Source organism: Brachycentrus maculatus, unplaced genomic scaffold (genome assembly GCF_059751285.1).
Source record: "Brachycentrus maculatus isolate JH-2025_06_01 unplaced genomic scaffold, ASM5975128v1 h1tg000475l, whole genome shotgun sequence".
NCBI lineage: Eukaryota > Metazoa > Arthropoda > Insecta > Trichoptera > Brachycentridae > Brachycentrus > Brachycentrus maculatus.
The window spans coordinates 855956-879141 of NW_028281222.1; the positions used below are offsets into that span (position 1 = coordinate 855956).

The window sequence follows — 23186 nt, forward strand, 5'->3', positions numbered from 1 at the left end:
TTTCTGGGATATAGTACATTTTCTGGGCATTCCGAAAACGTGCACAACTGAAAATTGACGATTTTTGATTTATGACGTTCTTGAAAGGAGTGAGCGAAATGTCACCACGTTATCGCGAATGAGCATGACGTTACGAGCCGAAGCATTAAATAGACTGATAACCAAGAATTCATTCTTTTTCGCCATCTAGCAGCTATTGTGATCAGGTCAATCTACAGCTACCATTAGTCGTTTAGTGATTTTCATAAAATATTTAAAATCAAAAGTGTAACGTGGTCAGTGATCATTATTTCATATTAAAATAACGTAGCGATGTGTATTTTATATCATTGTTCAATATTGCCGAATAAAAATGTGGATCAAGTAAATCTTCATAATCCGTGCAATCCATCCACCCCCACGAAATGGAAAATCACAAAAGTTATTGCTTCAAATATAAATTATATGTTTTTTCGTTGTTGTAGTCTTCCACGGACGACACATCCCAAGTGGAGAGTCAGATTCAGGAAGACTGGCAACTCCTCGTAAGAGACATCTACTCCTTCTATCCTCTGCTCATCAAGTACGTGGACCTCCAGCGGAACCACTGGTTGAGGAACAATGTCCCAGGTAACTATGAAATATTTTTCTTCTAACCCTTATCTGCACCCAACGGTGCATAGGGCACTGCGTCGTATGGAAGCAGTGTCATCTTGATCGATAATACATAAAGGAAAGGTGACCAGCTTCAGGTACCAGTCCAGGGTCATACGAAATAAATATTGGACTGAAAAATCACTATGGGTTCTAGTTGAATACCCACTTTAATTAACAGATGGGAAGCAAGATGAAAGCGGATTAATTTTAACACAGATTTATTCAGTTCTAGAAAATGACAGTCAAGAAATATTTAAGAATAATCGCGTGATTCTAATGTAAGCGCAGTTGGAGAAGGGCGTGTCGATCACTGGACGAGCGGTAGCGGAATGTGACGCCCTGGTTTTTGTTCGGCCCGAGCTCGGCTTCGTTCTGCATTTCTTGTTTGCGTGTTCGATTATGCTCGTTCGTTCGATTATGTTGTGGGTTGCCACATCACTAATATTTATTTGGTCCCCCCCCCCTGGGAATCGAACTCGGGACCTCCAGCACTACACTATTTAGGCAGACTTTGATATATTTTTGTATTTTTATAGATAAGAGACTTACTTCTGTCTATTTTAGATAAGTCTTTTGGTTTTTCGAACACATGGCCAGAAAAACCACAACAGCATTGAAAAGTTAAAGTCATAGAAGAGGTTGAAGAAGAAGAAGACCTCTACTAGATGTGGCAGCCTAGATTTACCAAATCAAGGCTGCCACAAGTTCATCAATGTTTTATTTTATTTAAGGGAACTGCATTTATTGTTTACCTTATTATATCGACGTGCCCTACGTAAAGTGCTCTAACTACATTTTTGTCATTTTTGAGATATTTGGAGTATGTTATCTACTGCCCGTTATCTACAAATATAAACCAACAAATAAAACTATATAAAATAAATAAGGCATAGTTTTCATAGTGAATTTTCACTATATTCTGTGTTATTGGCATATGTTGCCGTGTTTAATGGCCACGTGAAAGGATCACATTTTTGGTATTAAAAGGGTAAGCCAGAAATATTTTAAAGAATGTAGTTTTTACTCACAGGTTGTTTATTTTCTCTAAGCGCGTACACTACAATTATGATAATTACTAAAAATACATAATATAATGAATTTATGAACTTTCATTTATTTTTTTCATTCAATCCGCACCCCAATGGTGCATAGGGCACTGCATCATATAAATGCAGTGTTATCTTGATCGTTAAAACGTGAAGGAAAGGTGATCAGCCCTCCGCTTCAGGTACCAGTCCCGGGTAATATGGAATAAATATTAGAGTGAAAAAATCACTTATATTTATTTGACCCCCCCTGGGAATCGAACCCGGGACCTCCAGAACGGTAGCCGAGCGTGCTGACCATTACACTACGGAGGCGGACAAAAATATTTATAGTGATTTTAAGACAAAGTTACATTTTAATTATAAAATGGAAAATCACAAAGTTAGTGCTTTAAATATAAATTATATGCTGTTATGGTTTCTAGTTGAATACCACTTTAATTTATCAGAAGGGAAGCAAGATGAAAGCGGATTACTTTTAACACAAATTTATTCAGTTCTATTAAATTACAATCAAGAAAATACTCAAGAATAATCGCGTGATTCTAATATGAGAACAGTTGAAGTACGTGTCGATCTGAGGACGGGCGGCGACGAAGTGTGTCGGGCTCGCTTCCGTTCGTTGCGGGCCTCGTATAGGGAGCTCGCTATTTCACTCGATTTGAGTTGCCATAGTCGATGTGTGGGTTGCCACCCTGTAAATTCCTTGAATTCACTAACAATGTCCTACATTTTGCTTACAGAGGCTGAAGAGCTGTACAACTACGTGGCCGACATCTTCAACATCTGGTCCAAGAGCCAGTACTTCCTCAAAGAGGAGCAGAACTTCATATCAGCCAATGAGATTGACAACATGGTGAGTCTTTTTTCTGTATGTGGTGCAAGCATCAGCAGGCAGACAGCAATAAAACACTCTCCTTATCATTCATTGTTCACTTTGTGTAATACCACACAGTATTTTTCAATGAAATGGAAACCAAGAGTTTCAATAGCCTGGGAATGTGCCACATATCGCTCACTCCTTTCAAGAACGTCATAAATCAAAAATCGTCAATTTTCAGTTGTGCATGTTTTAGGAATGCCCAGAAAATGTACTATATGCCAGCAAAAGCGGCATATTTTTAACTTAATATTTACCCGCCACAGGGCAGAAAGTGTTGTTTTTGCATTTTGAAAAAAATGTATTGTTTAATTATTTTTTTAAATAAACTAAACATTTTTCAAATGGAGAAAAAACCTTCAGGTTTTACCTAAAAAGATCTGTTGCACAGTAAAAAGTTCAATAAAAGGCTTGATATTTATTTTTAATACATTGTATTATATTTTTAAACTTTAAAAACGTTCTCCTGAAAAATCAAGTTTTTTTATTTATGACGTTCTTGAAAGGAGTGAGCGATATGAAGGTTATAATAAAGGAAGGACCAATAAGATGTATTTTTTTACTTTATTTTGTATATTAAAAGCATTTTGTGGTATGGTTATATGTATTATGGGAGAGTGTTATATTACCATACCACTTTGTGGAGTGGTAATATAACTCAGACTTTTGTCCGCCTCCGTGGTGTAATGGTCAGCGTGTTTAGCTACTGTGCTGGTGGTCCTGGGTTCGATTCCCAGGGGGGGGGGGTGAAAATAAATATTAGTGATTTAACACTGTAATATTTATTCAATATTACCCTGGATTGGTTCCTGAAGCGCAAGAGTGATCACCTTGCCTTCATGTAAGTAATGATCAAGATAACACTGCGTCAATTTGATGCAGTGCCCTATGCACCATTAGGTGCGGATAAGGGTTATAAAAAAAATATGTATATATAACTCTCCTTATCATTCATCGTTCACTTTGTGTAATACAAATTTAAAAAACACTACTTCATAAATACCGGCTTCGGAATAAACAGTTCAAATAAAGATTGAAATAAAATCGTTACGGTCTGACATTTATACAAAAATACAATTTTGAATGAGATAAAGTAGACAAATGAATCTCAATGAGAATAATTTTGAAGTGGTATTACACAAAGTAAAAGGTGAATGATAAGGAGAGTGTTATATTAACATACCACAAACTTAACAATGCTTTTAATATACAAATTAGATAAGCACCCTAGATCCTTTTCCCTTGTAAAGAGGCATTATAACTGCCCTTCTCTAATCGATGGGAGTATAACTCTCTTCTAGACACCGGTTAAAGAGCCTATGTAACCATGTGAGAACTATTTTGCCACCATTCTTGATGTATTCTGCAGCAAAATTATCGAATCCTACAGCTATGTATGAGGAGATGCATGAATGTAGAAGAGGCAAAGAATGTTTGCAAAGACAGTGTGGTGTGGCGTTCGATTCTCTCTGCCTACCCCTGCGGGGAAGCGGCGCGATGGTTAGTTAGTTAGTTTTAATTCATCATCATCTTCTAAAGGCAGCGCCTTGTTGTGTCAGCCACTTGTCTCTGTCAGTCGCCATCCTCTTGAGCTGCGAATAGGAGGAGACGTCCATGAGCCGCTTCAAATCCTGGAAGTATGAAGTTCTTGGGCGGCCTCTTGTTCGTTTTCCCAAGATTCTTCCTTCGAAGATGTTGCTAAGAAAGGCTAGTTTTAATTAGATAGCAATAATTAAAGCATTATGAAACAAGGTCTTGAGTGTCCGTTATTTTCATAAGATTGTGACGAATCTTATAAAAATAAAGATTTAAAAAATATGTAATTTAAGTAATTAAACATTATTTTTTTCATTTTAGACTCTGATCATGCCGACTGCCACGAGGAGGTCTGCTGTAATATCTGACGGAGCGCCGTCCGGGGGTGGAAAGGCAAGTTATCTAACTAACAATATAATATAATTAACCTTTTAACCGCGTTAACTTTGTTCCTGAGAGACGCCCGTGCGCGGCGGTGGCGGTATTTCGCTGTTTTTTAAATGATTACTTTTATCATGTATTTAGTTAAGAAACAATTTATTTTCCTAAACAAAAACGTTCAATGGGATTCATTGTGCCTTTTTGGTACTCTATAATACACTCGTGTCACATTATTCTTGAAATATATCGTAATATAAACAAATAAGATCGTAACATAAATAAATCAGAGCACGCATCGTGTGTCACTCTTACCCACTGGCGATGCGTAGCGTCGAGAGTGAGACAGATATAGGGCATGATTATGGCGCGGACTAATTACCGACCGCAATAAAAATCAGGGATCTGTTCTTTTATTTATCCTTGTGATGTTACAAATCATTAGTCAGATATTTCAACAGATGTCATAAGGCCAAGGATTGACGTATTATTTTATCCAAAGTTCCACACCATGAAAAAATCCCACTAAGTTGAACTGAGGTTCGAAACTTGGAGCAAAGTGAAAACACAAACGCTTATGTCAGCCGCGTATGGGCCATGTTTTGTTAAAACACATAAGGTTATGCGAGCCGCGTGGATCCGGTTAAAAGTACAATTTTTTAAAATTATTAAAAAAAAAAAGATCCCACAAAGGCATGACCTGTGTGTGGGTTTACATTATATTTTAGGTTATAATAAAGGGCACTGGCAAGATTACGATAGATATCAGAAATCAAATTAGATTAAAAATGCTAGTATAAACTACAAATAGTTGATTTTAACAGAAAACCAAAAATCAAAAAGATGAAAATGAAAAATGTTAGCAAATATGTACGATATGAGTTATATGTACATATAATATATTATTAGATCAAAACCAGTATTTTTAGCTTTTCCACTTTATTTTTATTTGACCAGCGACCGGGTTTTATTTGACTATCAGTCTGATGATGTCGGTGACGACGAAACCCGGTCGCTGGTCAAATAAAAATAAAGTGGAAAAGCTAAAAATATTGGTTTTAATCTAATAATATATTAAAAATGCAATTCCATCACGAAGTGTCAGTGGATAATATAAATATGTACATATGTTAAAAAGAAGGTGCATATCGCTCACTCCTTTCAAGAACGTCATAAATCAAAATTTGTCAATTTTCAGTTGTGCGCGTTTTCGGAATGCCCAGAAAATGTACTATATCCCAGCAAAAGAGGCATATTTTTAACTTAATATTTACCCGCCACAGGGCAAAAAATGTTGTTTCTGCATTTTTAAGAAAATGTATTGTTTAATTATTTTTTTAAATAAACTAAATATTTATCAAATGGAGAAAAAACCTTCAGGTTTTACCTAAAAAATCTGTTGCACAGTAAAACGTTCAATAAGTGGCTTAGTATTTATTTTCAATACATTGTGTTATATTTTCATACTTTAAAAACGTTCTCCTGAAAAATCAAGTTTTTTGATTTATGACGTTCTTGAAAGGAGTGAGCGATTTGTTATTTTTTTTTTTTTTTAATAAATAATTTAAGTAAAATTTTAAATTGAAACAAACTTAGGTAATTAATGTCTAACATATCGCTCCCTCCTTTCAACAACGTCATATATCAAAAAACTGGATTTTTCACGAGATCGTTTTAAAGTTTAAAAATATAATACAATGTATTAAAAATAAATATCAAACCACTTATTGAACTTTTTACTGTGCAACAGATCTTTTTAGGTAAAACCTGAATGTTTTTTCCCCATTTGAAAAATATTTAGTACATTTTAAAAAATTATTAAACAATACCTTTTCTTCAAAATGCAAAAACAACACTTTCTGCCCTGTAGCGGGTAAATAACTTTGTGGTAAGACATGTTACAATGATTAAAGAAAACACTTGTTTTTTACCACTTGAGTTTTATTAAAGACTACATGTTTCAGAAGTTAAACTTCCATCATTCAGGTCTGTATGTCCGCCTCCGTAGTGTAATGGTCAGCATGCTCGGCTACTGTTCTGGAGGTACCGGGTTCGATTCCCAGAGGGGTTTAATAAATACAAGTGATTTTTTCACTCTAATATTTATTCAATATTACACTGGACTGGTGCCTGAAGTGGAGGGCTGATCACCTTTCCTTCATGTGTAATCGATCGAGAGAACACTGCGTTTATATGAAGCAGTGCCTTATGCGCCATTGGGGTGCGGTAAGGGATTTTTTATGTTACTTTACAGACCTAAATGAAACATGTAGTCTATAATAAAACTCAAGTGGTATAAAACAAGTGATTTCTTTAGTCATTGTAAGTGAAAATTATGCCGCTTTTGCTGAGATACAGTACATTTTCTGGGCATTCCGAAAACATGCATAACTTAAAATTGACGATTATTATATATAACGTTGTTGAAAGGAGTGAGTGATATGAGTTATACGTTTAAAAGAAGAAGGTACATAGATCTGTTTTTTTTTTTAATAAATAATTTAAGCAAAATTTTAAACTGAAACAAACTTAGGTTTTTATTGTCTAACATATAGTCTTTGTGGAATGAATTGAATAGTTTATTAATAACAATTGATAAATGTCTTGTCCGCCTCTGTAGTGTAATGGACAGCACGCTCGGCTACCGTTCTGGAGGTCCCGGGTTCGATTCCCAGGGGGGTCAAATAAATATAAGTGATTTTTTCACTGTAATATTTATTCAATATTACCCTGGACTGGTACCTGAAGCGGAGGGCTGATCACCTTTCCTTCGTGTGTAAACGATCAAGATAACACTGTGTTCATATGAAGCAGTGCCCTATGCACCATTGGGTTGCGGATAAGGGTTTATTATTATTATTATTATTATTATTAAATGTCTATTTTTTTACTGTAGAAAAAGAAGAAGCACCGTGACAAAAAGCGCGACAAGGACAAGGAGGTCCAGGCTTCTCTCATGGTGGCGTGTCTCAAGAGACTTCTTCCCGTAGGACTCAATCTCTTTGCTGGCAGAGAGCAAGAACTGGTGCAACACTGCAAGGACAGATACCTCAAGGTATTCCTGAAAATGACGACAATAATTTTATACGTTAATTAATATCCATAAGCATGTGTAAGACGGAGGATATCGTGAGGTGGGGACGACAACGAAGGCGATACTGGAATGATCATGTAAACAGAATGTCAGAAGACAGACTTCCATGTATCGCCCTCCAAGGCAACCCTGAAGGACGCAGACCCCCAGGCAGACCTCCGAAAAGATGGAAAGACAGCTGGAAGTCGACATCCCGAGAGCGAGAATGGTTAAAATAGTGGATGTTACATGTGATCATTCAAACCAGCCAACTTCTATAAAGACACAGATTTACATATTCCCGTTTCAGTGGACTTCTTCATCTATGTTGAGATATCTATAAAATCAGTATGATTCTTTAAAAATTGGTGTTTAATGTTGATTTTAAAGTATTATTTTTTGACATCTCATCAAAGATGAAGAAGGATATGAAAGTCTGGATATTTACGGGGCTGACGACCGTCATAGGCTGGTTTAAGTAATCACTTTACACACGTGTAACATTCACCAATTCTACCCATCATTGACAACCACAACACTCAAATTCTTGGAAGTTCTATATATATGAACCAATTTTGAAACATTGTTCTTGAATCACTTTATATTTTGACATCTCATCAAAGATGAAGACGAATATGGAAGTTTGGGCATTCACGGGGCTGACGACCGTCATAGGCTAGTGTAAGTGATCACTTAAACTAGCCTATTATTGGGTAGAATTGGTGAATGTTTACATACGTTCAACATTCACCAATTCTACCCACTATTGAAAACCACACTATTCAAATTCTTGGAAGTTCTATATATATGAACTAATTGGGAAACATTGTTCTTGAATCACTAGAACTTCATTAGAGACATCTATGGGTGAGATGAAAAGAAGCTTTTTTTACTGAGCAGAAACTCTTTTATTTGTATGTGAGGTCCGAATCCTGGATTATAATCACACACATGAGAAACGCCAGAAAATATCATTTTCATTTTTATTATTTAAGCTTATAATTTGACCAGATAATTTATTTACAACATTTGAGTGTGTCATTTGGACACACTCAAAATGTTGTAAATGGGTTTTATTATCGCCAGGAGCCCATCACGGCTTCATTGGGATCAAATTTACACACTGTGTGTGGCTTGCTTTTTTACTTATCTTCAACATTTTGAGTGTGTTCAAATTTATTTTGTGTATTTGGACACATTCGGAATGTTGCGAACCTAACTCTTGTTTGCTTTTTGCAGAAAGTGTCGGAGCAGGATGTGGTGGACTTTGCCCGCACACAGCTGACCTTGCCTGACAAGATCGACCCAGCGGATGAGATGTCCTGGCAGCACTATCTTTACAGCAAGTTGGGAAGCAAGAAGGAAGTCGTCATCGGTCAAGACCAGGATAAGGCCAAGCAGATTGATGAAACTGTGGAAAGGATTGTGGCCATGAGCAAAGTTCTTTACGGTCTACATATGGTTAGTATTATCAGCAGAAACATACTTATAACATGAAAAATTATATATGAAGATAGAAGATCAACTCGCTGGTAGTCCAATACTGCCTGCCATATGTCCAGCCCTCATATCGCTCACTCCTTTCAAGAACGTCATAAATCATAAAACCTGATTTTTCAGGAGAACGTTTTTAAAGTTTAAAAATATAATACAATGCATTAAAAATAAATACCAATCCACTTATTGAACTTTTTACTACACAACAGATCTTCTCTCTCGTTTATATTCACTTTGAACTGTTACAAGGCTTAATGGCAGTGACATCTGTTGACCGTAACGGCAACAAACATATCGCTCACTCTTTTCAACAATGTCATGAATCATAAAACCTGATTTTTCAGGAGAACGTTTTTAAAGTTTAAAAATATAATAATGTATTAAAAATAAATATCAAGCCACTTATTAAAAATTTTACTGTGCAACAGATCTTTTTAGGTAAAACCTGAAGGTTTTTTCTCCATTTGAAAAATATTTAGTATATTTAAAAAAATAATTAAACAACACCGTTTTTCAAAATGCAAAAACAACACTTTTTGCCCTGCAGCAGGTAAATATTAAGTTTAAAATATGCCTCCGGGATATAGTACATTTTCTGGGCATTTCGAAAACACGCACAACTGAATTTTAACGTTTTTTTATTTATGACGTTCTTGAAAGGAGTGAGCGACATGTGCTTCACAAGGAAAATTTCACTCCCGATTATCAATGAGCATTTGATGGTGTCGGGTTGTGGTCCCGTGGTTAGTGCCGCAGACTCTTGAGTCAGAGTTTCTTGGTTCAAACCCACTCTACCACAATTTGATACCTATTTCTAATAATGAGCCGCTTAGGCTCACAGAAATAGTATGAAATTTAAATATTTGTGTAAATAATAAAAACACAAATATTTATCATTTTTATTGGATAAAATTTATAGTATATAGATTTTGAAATCAATTTTTCGTGATTTTTACCTTCAATAATGCTTTTTCGTGCCAAAACTCCATTTTTGCAATCTTTTAAAATATCCTCTTCTTCTTCATCTTGTTATAGGCCATGTGGCCTGTTTTTAAGAGGGATTAGCCTCCTGCGATGTCGATTCCCAGCTATCGACCCATCCCTTTGGCGATCTGCCCGGGAGTCGTCTACCAAGGGGTTGGCCGTACAGTGCGATGTGGGGGAGTCTGGATGGTTCCATTCTCCTCACATGCGCATACCTATTATGCGCTTATTTTAAAATATAAGCTACGTTTATCTGCTGCTGCTGCATTAATTCGACTGCTGAGAAATTAGTACTTAATTATTATTTGTACAAATTTTAATTTATTTTTAATTTTTATTTTATTTTGACGTACTTATCATGTTTTGCTGTCCTTGCACATCAGATTGACCACCCGCAGCAGCAAAGCAAGAATGTGTACCGTAGCGTGGTCTCCATTCAGCGAAAGCGTGCCGTAATAGCTTGCTTCAGACAACTGTCTCTCCATGCCCTCACCAGGTTTATTATATTTTTGCTTCGTCTTTATTTTTCTTTGTTGTGTCTATATTTTTCTTTGTTTTGTCTATATTTTTCTTTGTTGTGTCTATATTTTTCTTTGTTTTGTCTATATTTTTCTTTGTTTTGTCTATATTTTTCTTTGTTTTGTCTATTTTTTTCTTTGTTTTGTGTACCGTAGAACGGGGCTACTTGAACTTAAATGTGTTATATGAGCCCAGTACAAAAAAGAGATTTAAATCTGTATTTGGTCTACAATAATGAGCGTATTGTGACAATAAGTGTCACCTGTCAGGGAAACAATGAATCATGTCGATATGTTCATTATTGTAGACCAAATACAGATCTAAATATTATTTTTTTTGTACTGGGCTCAAGTAACACATTAAAGTTCAAGTAACCCTGTTCTACGGTATATTTTTCTTTGTTGTGTCTTAATTTTTCTTTGTTTTCGTTAATTTTATTTGCATTATAACATTGTTTTCTGATTGTACTTGTGAGATTCTCATGTTAACAGGATTTTGCATACTAATAACACCCTGGACTGATGCGTAGAGCAGATGAATCCTCCATGAATTTATCAACCAGTGCCCTATTCACCATTTAGTAGAAATCATCCCTGTTTTAAATATTGAAAGCATTAACTTTGTGGATCATATTGATATATTATTTCGAGAAATAAAAATACTTTGTGTTCTGATCCACTCACATTTTTACTAACCAACTAGTTTCGGCAACAACCTGTTGCCCTCTTCAGGGTTTAGTAATAAATTAAACCCTGAAGAGGGCAACAGGTTGTTGCCGAAACTAGTTGGTTAATAAAAATGTGAGTGGATCAGAACACAAAGTATTTTTATTTCTCGAAATAAGAAATCATCCCTCATGACAGGCGTAGTTGGGTAGACGCTCGACTGTAAAGCTGGCTTGCGGGTTCGATTCCCGCCAATTACAAAATAAATTCATGGCTTATTTTCAATTGGTCTGGGTGTTTGTGATGTGTTCTTCACATTTACCTTCCCTATCCTTACTGTCCTACCTGCAGACAAGCCTCTAAATGTATAAGCTTTGCGGGTTATTCCTTTTAAAAAATGTGTTTGCTTTATCGTGTATTATGCTTAAACATTTTGAGTGTGTCCAAATACTTTTTCATCTCACCAATAGATGTCTCTAGTGAAGTTCTAGTGATTCAAGAATAATGTTTCAAAATCGGTTCATATATATATAGAACTTAGAACCGAATAATAAAAATGAAAAAGATATTTTCTGGCGTTTCCCATGTCGCTCACTCCTTTCAAGAACGTCATAAATCAAAAATCGTCAATTTTCAGTTGAGCATATTTTCGGAATGCCCAGAAAATGTACTATATCCCAGAAAAAGAGGCATATTTTTAACTTAATATTTACCCGCTATATGGCAGAAAGTGTTGTTTTTGCATTTTGAAGAAAAGGTATTGTTTAATTATTTTTTAAAAAAAAACTAAATATTTTTCAAATGGAGAAAAAATCTTCAGGTTTTACCTAAAAAGATCTGTTGCACAGTAAAAAGTTCAATAAGTGGCTAGATATTTATTTTTTAAAACATTGTATTATATTTTTAAACTTTAAAAACGGTCTCCTGAAAAATCAAGTTTTTTGATTTATGACGTTCTTGAAAGGAGTGGGCGATGTATGTGATTATAATCCAGGATTTGGACCTCACATACTAATAAAAGAGTTTCTGCTCAATAAAAAAAGCTTGTTTTCATCTCATCAATAGATGTCTCTAGTGAAGTTCTAGTGATTCAAGAACAACGTTTCAAAATTGGTTCATATATATATATATGTAGAACTTCCAAGAATTTGAGTAGTGTGGTTGTCAATAATGGGTAGAATTGGTGAATGTTACACGTGTGTAAAGTGATCACTTAAACCAGCCTATGACGGTCGTCAGCCCCGTAAATGCCCAGACTTCCATATTCTTCTTCATCTTTGATGAGATGTCAAAAATAATATGAAAATAACTCCTGTAATTGGAGATAATCCAGATTTTGTGAACAAGTATTTGGACACACTCTAAATGTTGTACATACTTGTGGCACTGATAGTTTGTATGTGTAATAACATGTTAGCGTGTGTGTTCTAACATTGCATGTGTATAGCAGGCGACCCGTCCTGTAAAGAAGGTGTCCTTATGGGGCCGGCTGGTCTGCGCGGCCCGAAAAAGGGCCGCTGTGGCGTGTCTCAGGGCCACTCCATTGTATAAACTAAGCCAGTGAGTATGCAAATTGATGTAAATTACAGATTTCCAACTGTTTTGTACTAATTTTTTTGTCAAAATTTGTCTTGATGACGCTAAGTATACTGTCTAATCTCTTCCATCTCCCATGGCCTCTAATATTGCCCTATTATAAACCTTTTATGTAAACGAATGTCCCTTTTAAGGGACATTTAAGGGCTTGTTTAAACTAAGCCAATAATTATGAAGATTTATGTGAATTACAGATTCTCAATCTTGTTTGTACTAAAATTTGTGCCAAATTTCTCATAGATGGAGCAAAGGATAGTGCCCGCTACCTTCTTTTTCCTATGGCCTCTAATACATCCTCATTGTTGACCTTCAATATGTAAATAAATGACCCTTTTAAGGGACACTTAGCTTTTGTAGATTGACTTATAAAATTAGACAAATTGATATATTGTCATATCATAGTAGCCCCGAAAAGGACCACTAAGCCACGATTAGAGCTACTTCTCTGTGCCAACTAAGTCGAAGAGTATACAGAACAGTTTTATATTGTATGGTCCTTTTAAAGCATCTTTGATCACAATTGTGTTTCGAATGGAATATTTGTATGTTGACCAATGAAATTATATAAAATATTAATAATTTATATTCTGTTGGTCAATTTATAAAAACCGCATCCGAATGCTGATTAAACTAGCTTCACTTAGACTTTTTGTCTTAACTTCAGACAATATCTCAAAATTTGAACAATACTTTATGACATATTGTCTGATTACATTGACCAATCACAAATCACAAATTAAACAATGCCTTATATCGCTCACTCCTTTCAAGAACGTCATAAATCAAAATACTTGATTTTTCAGGAGAACGTATTTAAAGTTCAAAAATGTAATACAATGTATTAAAAATAAATATCAAGCCACTTATTGAACTTTTTACTGTGCAACAGATCTTTTTAGGTAAAACCTGAAGGTTTTTTCTCCATTTGAAAAATATTTAGTGTATTTAAAAAAATAATTAAACAATACCTTTTCTTCAAAATGCAAAAACAACACTTTCTGCCCTGTAGCGGGTAAATATTAAGTTAAAAATATGCCGCGTTTGCTGGGATATAGTACATTTTCAGGGCATTCCGAAAGCATGTACTACTGAAAATTGACAATTTTTGATTTATGACGTCCTTGAAAGGAGTGAGCGATATGTTGGCCAATTTATGATCACAATTTAAACAATACTTTGTATTCTGTCTAATCTTATTGTGCAATTTGTATCACAATTTAAACACTTCGTAATTTTGGTCTTATTATATTGGCCAATTGATGACTACAATTTTAACAATATATTATATTTTGTCTAATTATATTGGCCAATTTATGATCACAATTTGAAAACTTCATAATATTTGTCCAATTTATGACTTCTATTTAAACAATAAATTATATTTTGTCTTATTATATTGGCCAATTTATGATCACAATTTAAAAACTTCAAAATATTTGTCCAATTTATGACTACTATTTAAACAATAAATTATATTTTGTCTAATTATATTGGCCAATTTATGATCACAATTTAAAAACTTCATAATATTTGTCCAATTTATGACTACTATTTAAACAATATATTATATTTTGTCTAATTATATTGGCCAATTTATGATCACAATTTAAAAACTTCATAATATTTGTCCAATTTATGACTACTATTTAAACAATAAATTATATTTTGTCTAATTATATTGGCCAATTTATGATCACAATTTAAAAACTTCATAATATTTGTCCAATTTATGACTACAATTTTAACAATATATTATATTTTGTCTAATTATATTGGCCAATTTATGATCACAATTTAAAAACTTCATAATCTTTGTCTAATTTATGACTACTATTTAAACAATAAATTATATTTTGTCTAATTATATTGGCCAATTTATGATCACAATTTAAAAACTTCATAATATTTGTCCAATTTATGACTACTATTTAAACAATAAATTATATTTTGTCTAATTATATTGGCCAATTTATGATCACAATTTAAAAACTTCATAATGTTTATCCAATTTATGACTACAATTTAAACAATATTGGCCAATTTATGACTACTATTTAAACAATAAATTATATTTTGTCTAATTATATTGGCCAATTTGATCACAATTTAAACACTTCATAATTTTTCTCTTATTATACTGGCCAATTTATGACTACAATTTAAACAATACCTTATATTTTGTCTTATTATGTTGGCAAATTTATGATCACAATTTAAACAATGCCTTACACAATATTTTGTCTAATTATATTGACGTGATTAATTGTATGTGTATTTCAATACATTATTTTAAATCGATAAAATAAAGAAAGGTGTGTTGAGATGGTTTGGACATGTGGAGCGAATGAGTGACGAAAGAACGGTAAAACAAATTTATGAGGCGAATGTTAGTGGGAAAAGAAGCAGAGGAAGACCGAGAAAAACATGGCACGATCAGGTATGCCAAATACTTGAAAGTGGTCAGGTTAGGAGTCGTAACAATCGGCAGGTATGTATGAGGAGATGCATGAACGTGGAAGAGGCGAAGAATGTTTGCAAGGACAGAGTGGTGTGGCGCTCTATTCTCTCCGCCTACCCCTGCGGGGAAGCGGCGTGATGGTTAGTTAGTTAGTTAGTTAGTTAGTTTATTTTAAATCGAACAAATCACCTGATATACGGCTCATGTCAGCCATTGGCAGAGACATCCATCCAACCAGCACTTGGCAAGTGTGCCTTCGCCGTTGCGAAATTGATGGCACGATCGAACGATCTTCTATCCTCTTCTAATTTAATGTCATCCATTTCAGACACCGAGCTTGCAACATCTTCACCCGCACATACTACGAGCTCTGGCTGCAGGAGGAAAATGTCGGCCAGGAAATCATGATCGAAGATCTCACTGTAAGACGTTTGACTATATTTATTTAAAAATAGGTATTTATTTAAAAATACATCTTTTTAATCTTTTTAATGTGGAAGAGGCGAAGAATGTTTGCAAAGACAGAGTGGTGTGGCGTTCTATTCTCTCTGCCTACCCCTGCGGGGAAGCGGCGTGATGGTTAGTTTCTTTTTAATCTGTCCAACACCGAAATCTGTCAACAGATGGCAGCCCTTTATCAGTTGTTAATGGTTACAATACTGCATATATACAACATTCTTAAATACATAATTGCGATGATGTTCAATTTTTTGACATCTCATCAAAGATGAAGAAGAATATGGAAGTCTGGGCATTTACGGGGCTTACGACCGTCGAAGCCTGGTTTAAGTGATCACTTTACACACGTGTAACATTCACCAATTCCACCCATGATTGACAACCACACTACTCAAATTCATGGAAGCTCTATATATATATATATATATATATATATATATATATATGATCCAATTTTAAATAATTTTTCTTGAATTACTACATAGAATTTCACTAGAGACATCTATTGGTGAGATGAAAAGAAATGCCCAGACTTCCATATTCTTCTTCAACTACCATATCGCTCACTCCTTTCAAGAACGTCAAAAATCAAAAAAAAAAAATCAGTAGAACGTTTTTAAAGTTTAGCAATATATTACAATGTATTAAAAATTAATATCAAGCCACTTATTGAACTTTTTACTGTGCAACAGATCTTTTTAGGTAAAACCTGAAGGTTTTTTCAACATTTGAAAAATATTTAGTATATTTCAAAAAATACTTAAACAATACCTTTTCTTCAAAATGCAAAAACAACACTTTCTGCCCTGTAGCGGGTAAATATTAAGTTAAAAATATGCCGCTTTTGCTGGGATATAGTACATTTTCTGGGCATTCCGAAAACACGTACGACTGAAAATTGACGATTTTTGATTTATGACGTTCTTGAAAGGAGTGAGCGATATGTTGAGATGTCAAAAAAAAAAAAAGATAAATAACTCCTTCAATTGGAGATTGGAGACTAACCACAAAGTAAATGCATTAAGTATTAATAATATTATAATAATATCAATCTTTCTTTTTCAAAAAAATAAAATTATTTCAAATTTGTTTTTTTTATTAAAAAATTTATACATACTTTACAAAAAAAAATATTTTTAATTTTTAATATTCTTTGTAAAAAATATATTTTTAATGTATACGCCTTATATATAAAATATATAAGGCGTATACATTAAAAAGTAAGACTTTTATTAAAGATGTAGAATAATCTTTTTTGGGAAAACTCCTTCAGACATATTCAGAACAGATCAATATCCAAAGTGATACTGTTGAACATAGCGGTAGCTCTTCTTACAGGCATAACCATCGGCAGGTTGGTCCTGTATATAGGAATGGGAAACAATCTATGACGACGCTGTCTTAGCTAACTAGCGGGAACATACAGACCAATGCTCCGGATAATTTCAGGATTATCCACCATACCGTGAACAATGAATAAAAATGCGTAATCAAATACACATTCCTTCTAGTCTGTAAACTATTGTAGCCGAGCATACCCTGGAGAAACTGGGTCGGGTAGAGCCAAGGATAATAGCCGTACTCTCTCATGTAGAGATACCTCAGAAACTTCGTTTGGACTTTCTCTACCGTAAGAGAGTACTTAAGCTTAATTGGACCCCACAAAATTAATACCCATACAAAATTAGGGACATCCTGTGAGTTGACATCATTATAATCCAATAAAGTCTGTATTATACCAAAGATCAGTGTGAATTTAAGTGTTTTTTTTTTCATTTCAGCAATCTTTTGAAGATGCAGAGCTTAAGAAAGCAGAGGCGCAAGAGGAGGAAGGCAAACCTGATCCCCTCACACAGCTGGTCACCACTTTCTGCCGAGGCGCCATGACTGAACGCTCTGGAGCATTGCAGGTCCGGTTTAGTTCTTTTCTGATTATTTGGTGTCTTTGAAAATATATGGCCGTGTTATTTCTCGAGAGGTGATCACAGTTGGCCCCCGAGATCTTGTGATTAAAACCTTGAGACTTTTTTCCTCGGGGCCACGTGAAAGATAAGGTCTATGCCAATGCTCTACAATCGATTGAAGACCTTCAAGACGGAATTCGTGAAGTTATCGAGGACATACAGCCACGAATGTGCGAATTGGTCATAGAAAATTTCATGAAAAGGATATGGTGCTGCAACCGTAGCCGTGGCAGCCATTTGGCTGATATCGTTTTCCATCGTTGATCGCATACTTTTCTCTTAACAATGCAATAAATATTCATTGATTTATCTTAAAAATATATCAGTTTTTTTCAAATATCAAAATGAAACTTCTTATTGGATAACCCTATAGTGTAATTATTAAACTGTATTTATAAGAGTCACAAAAGCCGAAGCCGTATTTGCAAACGTCTCAAAAACTGAAGCCGTATTTGCAAGAGTCTCAAAAACTGAAGCTGGATTTGCAAGAGTTCCAAAATTGAAGCTCTATTTGCAAGAATCTTAAAATACTGAGGCATATTTGAAACAATTCAAATCTGAAACCACTAATTACAAATTTCGATATTTTTCATCAATAGGAAGACCCGCTCTACATGTCGTACGCCTTCATCGTGGCCAAGTCCTGCGGAGAAGAAGAAGAAGAAGGCGACGGCGAGGGAGGGGGTGAAGGAGAGGAGGAGGGGGGTGCCAGTATACACGTAAGTTTTAACTTGCCATTATATGTATATTATATTTTGGACAAAGATAGAAATAATGGCATTGAACAGTCTCCTTATCATTCATCGTTCACTTTGTGTAATACCACTTTGAAGGATAAGGAGAGTGTCATATTCTTTTCTTATTCTTCTTTTAACCCTTATCCTCACCCCGTGGTGCATAGGGCACTGTATCGTTGCGACTCAATGTTATCTTGATCATTAATTGCATGAAGGCAAGGTGATCAGCCCTGCGCTTCTTGTACCAGTCCAGGGTAATATCAAATAAATATGAGAGTGAATATCACCCATATTAATTTTGACCCCCTGGGAATCGAACCCAGGATCTTCAGCATGGTAGCCAAACGCGCTGACCACTACACTACGGAGGTGGACCACGGAGTGTCATATTACCAAACCACAAAGTCAACAATGCTTTTCATATACAAAATATAATGACATCGGTTCACAAAATTTATTAACTCACTTTTGAACAATTTTGTAGCTGTGCCCATTGCTGCTTTCTTTGTGTTCTCTTTTTAGTTAATTGTTTCTACCATTCTCCTCCATTTTCTTTTCCCGTGAGTAGCGATAATTAATTTTATCCTGATTTCCTTTGAGTTGAAGCCTTCAAGGTTCATATTACCCACACATTATGTAAAATATTGTGTCGGGCTGTGGTCCCGTGGTTAGTGTCATGGACTCTCGTGTCAGAGTTTCGCGGTTCGAACCCACCCTACCACAATTTGATACCTATTTTAATCACAAGCCGCTTAGGCTCACAGAAACAGTATGAAATTAAAGTATTTTTGTAAATAATAAAAACATTAATATTTCCCTTTTTTTAATTTTAATCTAAATAAAGAAAAAATAAAAAATAGGTACAAAATAATTTTTTTTATACATCTTCTTCAAGCCCTTATCCGCACCCAATGGTGCATAGGGCACTGCATCATATAAACGCAGTGTTATCTTGATCGTTAACACATGAAAGAAAGGTGATCAGCCCTCCGCTTCAGGTACCAGTCCAGGGAATATTGAATAAATATTAGAGTGAAAAAATCACTTTGACATTTATTTGACCCCCCCATGGGAATCGAACCCGGGACCGCCAGTACGGTAGCCCAGTGTGCTGACCGTTACACTACGGAGGTGGTATACATACTTAAAATAAAACAAATTAATTAAGTTGACCCCCCTGGAATTCAAATTTGAGACTTTCTGCACGGTAGCCAGACATGCTGACCATTATACTACGGAAGCAGACAATTTTTTTTGAGAAATTTTAAGAAAACCGTATTATGTAAAATATCCAAAATTATTATTTTTGACCCAAGACTAGTTTTAAAACTAAGCAATGACGCGCGCTTTTTTTACGACTTAACCACATAACATACACCTGAAATCTTGATGTGTACACTTTCTAATACACTTCCTTAACCTTTTAACCGCGTTCACTTTGTTGCTGAGAGACTCCCGTGCGCGGCGGTATTTTGCCGTTTTTTAAATGATTACTTTTATCATGTATTTAGTTAAAAACGATTTATTTTAATAAGCAAAAACGTTCAATGGGATTCATTGTGCCTTTTTGGTACTCTATAATACACTCGTGTCACATTATTCTTGAAATATATCGTAATGTAAACAAATAAGATCGTAACATAAATAAATCAAAGCACGCATCGTGTGTCACTCTTACCCACTGGCGATGCGTAGCGTCGAGAGTGAGACAGATATAGGGCATGATTATGGCGCAGACTAATTACCGACCGCAAGAAAAATGAGGGATCTGTTCTTTTATTTATCCTTGCGATGTTACAAATTATTAGTCAGATATTTCAACAGATGTCATAAGGCCAAGGATTGACGTATTATTTTATCCAAAGTTCCACACCATGAAAAAATCCCTCCAAGTTGAACTGAGGTTCGAAACTTGGAGTAAAGTAAAAACACAAACGGTTATGTCAGCCGCGTACGGGGAATGTTTTGTGAAAACACATACGGTTATGCGAGCTGCGTGGATCCGGTTAACAACAGATGGCATTATTTCTCCATTTTCTTTCATCACAATTTTAAAAATGAATTGATAATTTTTAAATATGATATTTTTTCTGTTAATGCATTCAAAGAGGACCATGAACAAATTAATGGTAATAAAAATGTATCTAGTAATTTATTTATAATTTTATAAGTTTATTTAAAATCAATATATTGTCAAATGGTGATCTCTCAATTGTGGCCCCTCAAATAGTGGTCCTCAAATAGTAACCCCGCAAATATCAACACCTCGAATACGGTCCCCTTAAATGGTGATCTCTTAATTGTGACCCCTCAAATAGTGGCCCTCAAATAGTAACCCCACAAATATCAACACCTCCAATACGGACCCCTTAAATAATGACCCCTCAAATAAATTAAATTTCATAAATGTATTTTAAATAATTGACAACATTTTGAGTGTGTCCAAATACTTGTTCACAAATCTGGATTATCTTCGTTATTTCTCATATTATTTTTTGACATTTCATCAAAGATGAAGAAGAATATGGAAGTCATACTAATATAAGAGTTTCTGCTCAGTAAAAAAGCTTTTTCATCTCACCAATAGATGTCTCTAGTGAAGTTCTAGTGATTCAAGAACAATGTTTTTGAATTGGTTCATATATATGTATAAAACTTCCAAGAATTTGAGTTTCTGCTCAATAAAAAAGCTTTTTCATCTCACCAATAGATGTCTCTAGTGAAGTTCTAGTGATTCAAGAACAATGTTTCTGAATTGGTTTATATATATAGAACTTCCAAGAATTTGAGTAGTATGGTTGTCAATAATGGGTAGAATTGGTGAAGTGATCACTTAAACCAGCCTATGACGGTCGTCAGCCCGTAAATTCCCAGACTTCTATAATTTAAGATTTAATACAATATTTTATCGTATTTTTTAATGTATAATACTGGTTTAGAATTTCATATAAAACCTTTAATTAATAAAAAAAATACGTTAAAAAATCTTCTAAGCTCTCTCCTGTAAAGTAACAGATTTGCAGATAGAGTACTATAGCGACCTAAGAACGTCTGGGTCACCAATATAGCCGCCTGATGTGTGTGTAGCGGATTGCTACGTTGGGGGGGCCATTTATAGCGTGTTGCTATTGTCTGATGCCACGTGAAAGAATCACGTGTTGGTTATTAGAAAGGGAAGCCAGAAAAGGATATTTAAAGAATGTTATTCTTACTTACAGATCGTTTATTTTCTCCAAGCGCGTACACTACAATTTTGATGATTATTAAAAATACTTAATCTAATGAATTTATGAACTAAGGAAGTAAAAATGTGAAGCTAGATAAACACGTCCGCTCTGGACAAACGGTGTAGGTGACCTCGTCCTCTTCTCCTCGGTTGGCCGCGATCGTTGATTTCGTTCGGGAATCTCCGTAACGAATTTAACATGTTTGTATTTTTCAGCGGTGCCAATTTGGCGGTGTAGCTAGACGCCTACAGTACTTTACGTAGGGGCTGTCGATATGCTGATTTATACATTATCTAATTTCTTGATCAGCTGAAAATTACAACAATAAGACATCATTCATTTTATCCTCTGCAAATTGGAATGCCTTGTCAGGTCCCAAGAGTTGAGCAACTATTATCCTAGCCCAATCTGGAACATTGCAAACCCACAATGTCCGCTTTCTACCAGCTTTAAGCGTCCTTCTATCCATAATATATTGATGTTTAATGCCAACACTGTCTGATGACGCAGGAGCAAGAGATGGAAAAGCAGAAGCTGCTGTTCCACCAGGCCAGGCTGGCCAACCGAGGAGTCGCCGAGATGGTCCTGCTGCACATATCCGCCTCCAAGGGCATTCCCAGCGAGATGGTCATGATGACCTTGGAGCTGGGCATCAGCGTGCTGAGGGGAGGCAATATCGACATACAGATGGTCAGTATTTGTTTTTTTAATTTTACTATTACTATTACTACCACATATCGCTCACTCCTTTCAAGAACGTCATAAATCAAAAATCGTCAATTTTCAGATGAGCATGTTTTCGGATTGCCCAGAAAATGTACTATATCCCAACAAAAGGGGCATATTTCTAAATATAACCATATCCGCTCCCTAGGTGGAGCATATGGAGTCCACAAACTGTCTCCAGGCTTTTCTGTCGGCTGCCAGCTCCCTTGCATCCTCCCGAGTCAGATCCGCGTCCCGAAGTTCTGACGAGAACTGCCGACGAATTGTCAGCAGTGGTCGTCCTGGGCGGCGCGAACCTGATGCCTTGTAAAAGAGGCAAGCTTGATTAAGGCTCTCAGGAGGCATGCGGAGTACATGGCCAAGCCAACTGAATCGCCTTTTCTTGACGACAGTTGTGACCAAGATTTGCTGCGTCCTACGCCTTATCTCTTCATTCCTCACAAAGTCAAACCACCGCACGCCTAAGATTCTCCGCAAACACCTATTCTCAAAGCTTAGTACACGGCGTATTTTTAACCTTATATTTACCCGCTACAGGGCTGAAAATGTTGTTTTTGCATTTTGAATAAAAGGTATTGTTTAATTATTTTTTTAAACATACTAAATATTTTTCAAATGGAGAAAAAACCTTCAGGTTTTACCTAAAAAGTTCTGTTGCACAGTAAAAAGTTCAATAAGTAGCTTGATATTTATTTTTCAAAAATTGTGTTATATTTTTAAACTCTAAAAACGTTCTCCAGAAAAATTAAGTTTTTTGATTTATAACGTTCTTGAAAGGAGTGAGCGATATCTATATTGATGTATC

The 23186-nt window shown here is 35.2% G+C and overlaps 1 protein-coding gene across 1 annotated transcript in view; it reads left to right on the forward strand.

Annotated features, from left to right (window-relative positions):
- Window positions 1-23186, forward strand: part of RyR (Ryanodine receptor) — a 240618-nt gene that overhangs the window by 168638 nt on the left and 48794 nt on the right. The window contains exons 78-87 of the mRNA XM_088272014.1: window positions 465-609; window positions 2426-2538; window positions 4420-4491; window positions 7373-7531; window positions 8789-9010; window positions 10414-10526; window positions 15597-15690; window positions 17509-17637; window positions 18291-18410; window positions 22166-22345. Of these exons, the coding sequence (XP_088128140.1) occupies window positions 465-609; window positions 2426-2538; window positions 4420-4491; window positions 7373-7531; window positions 8789-9010; window positions 10414-10526; window positions 15597-15690; window positions 17509-17637; window positions 18291-18410; window positions 22166-22345 (1347 nt within the window). The remainder of the gene's footprint in view (window positions 1-464; window positions 610-2425; window positions 2539-4419; window positions 4492-7372; window positions 7532-8788; window positions 9011-10413; window positions 10527-15596; window positions 15691-17508; window positions 17638-18290; window positions 18411-22165; window positions 22346-23186) is intronic.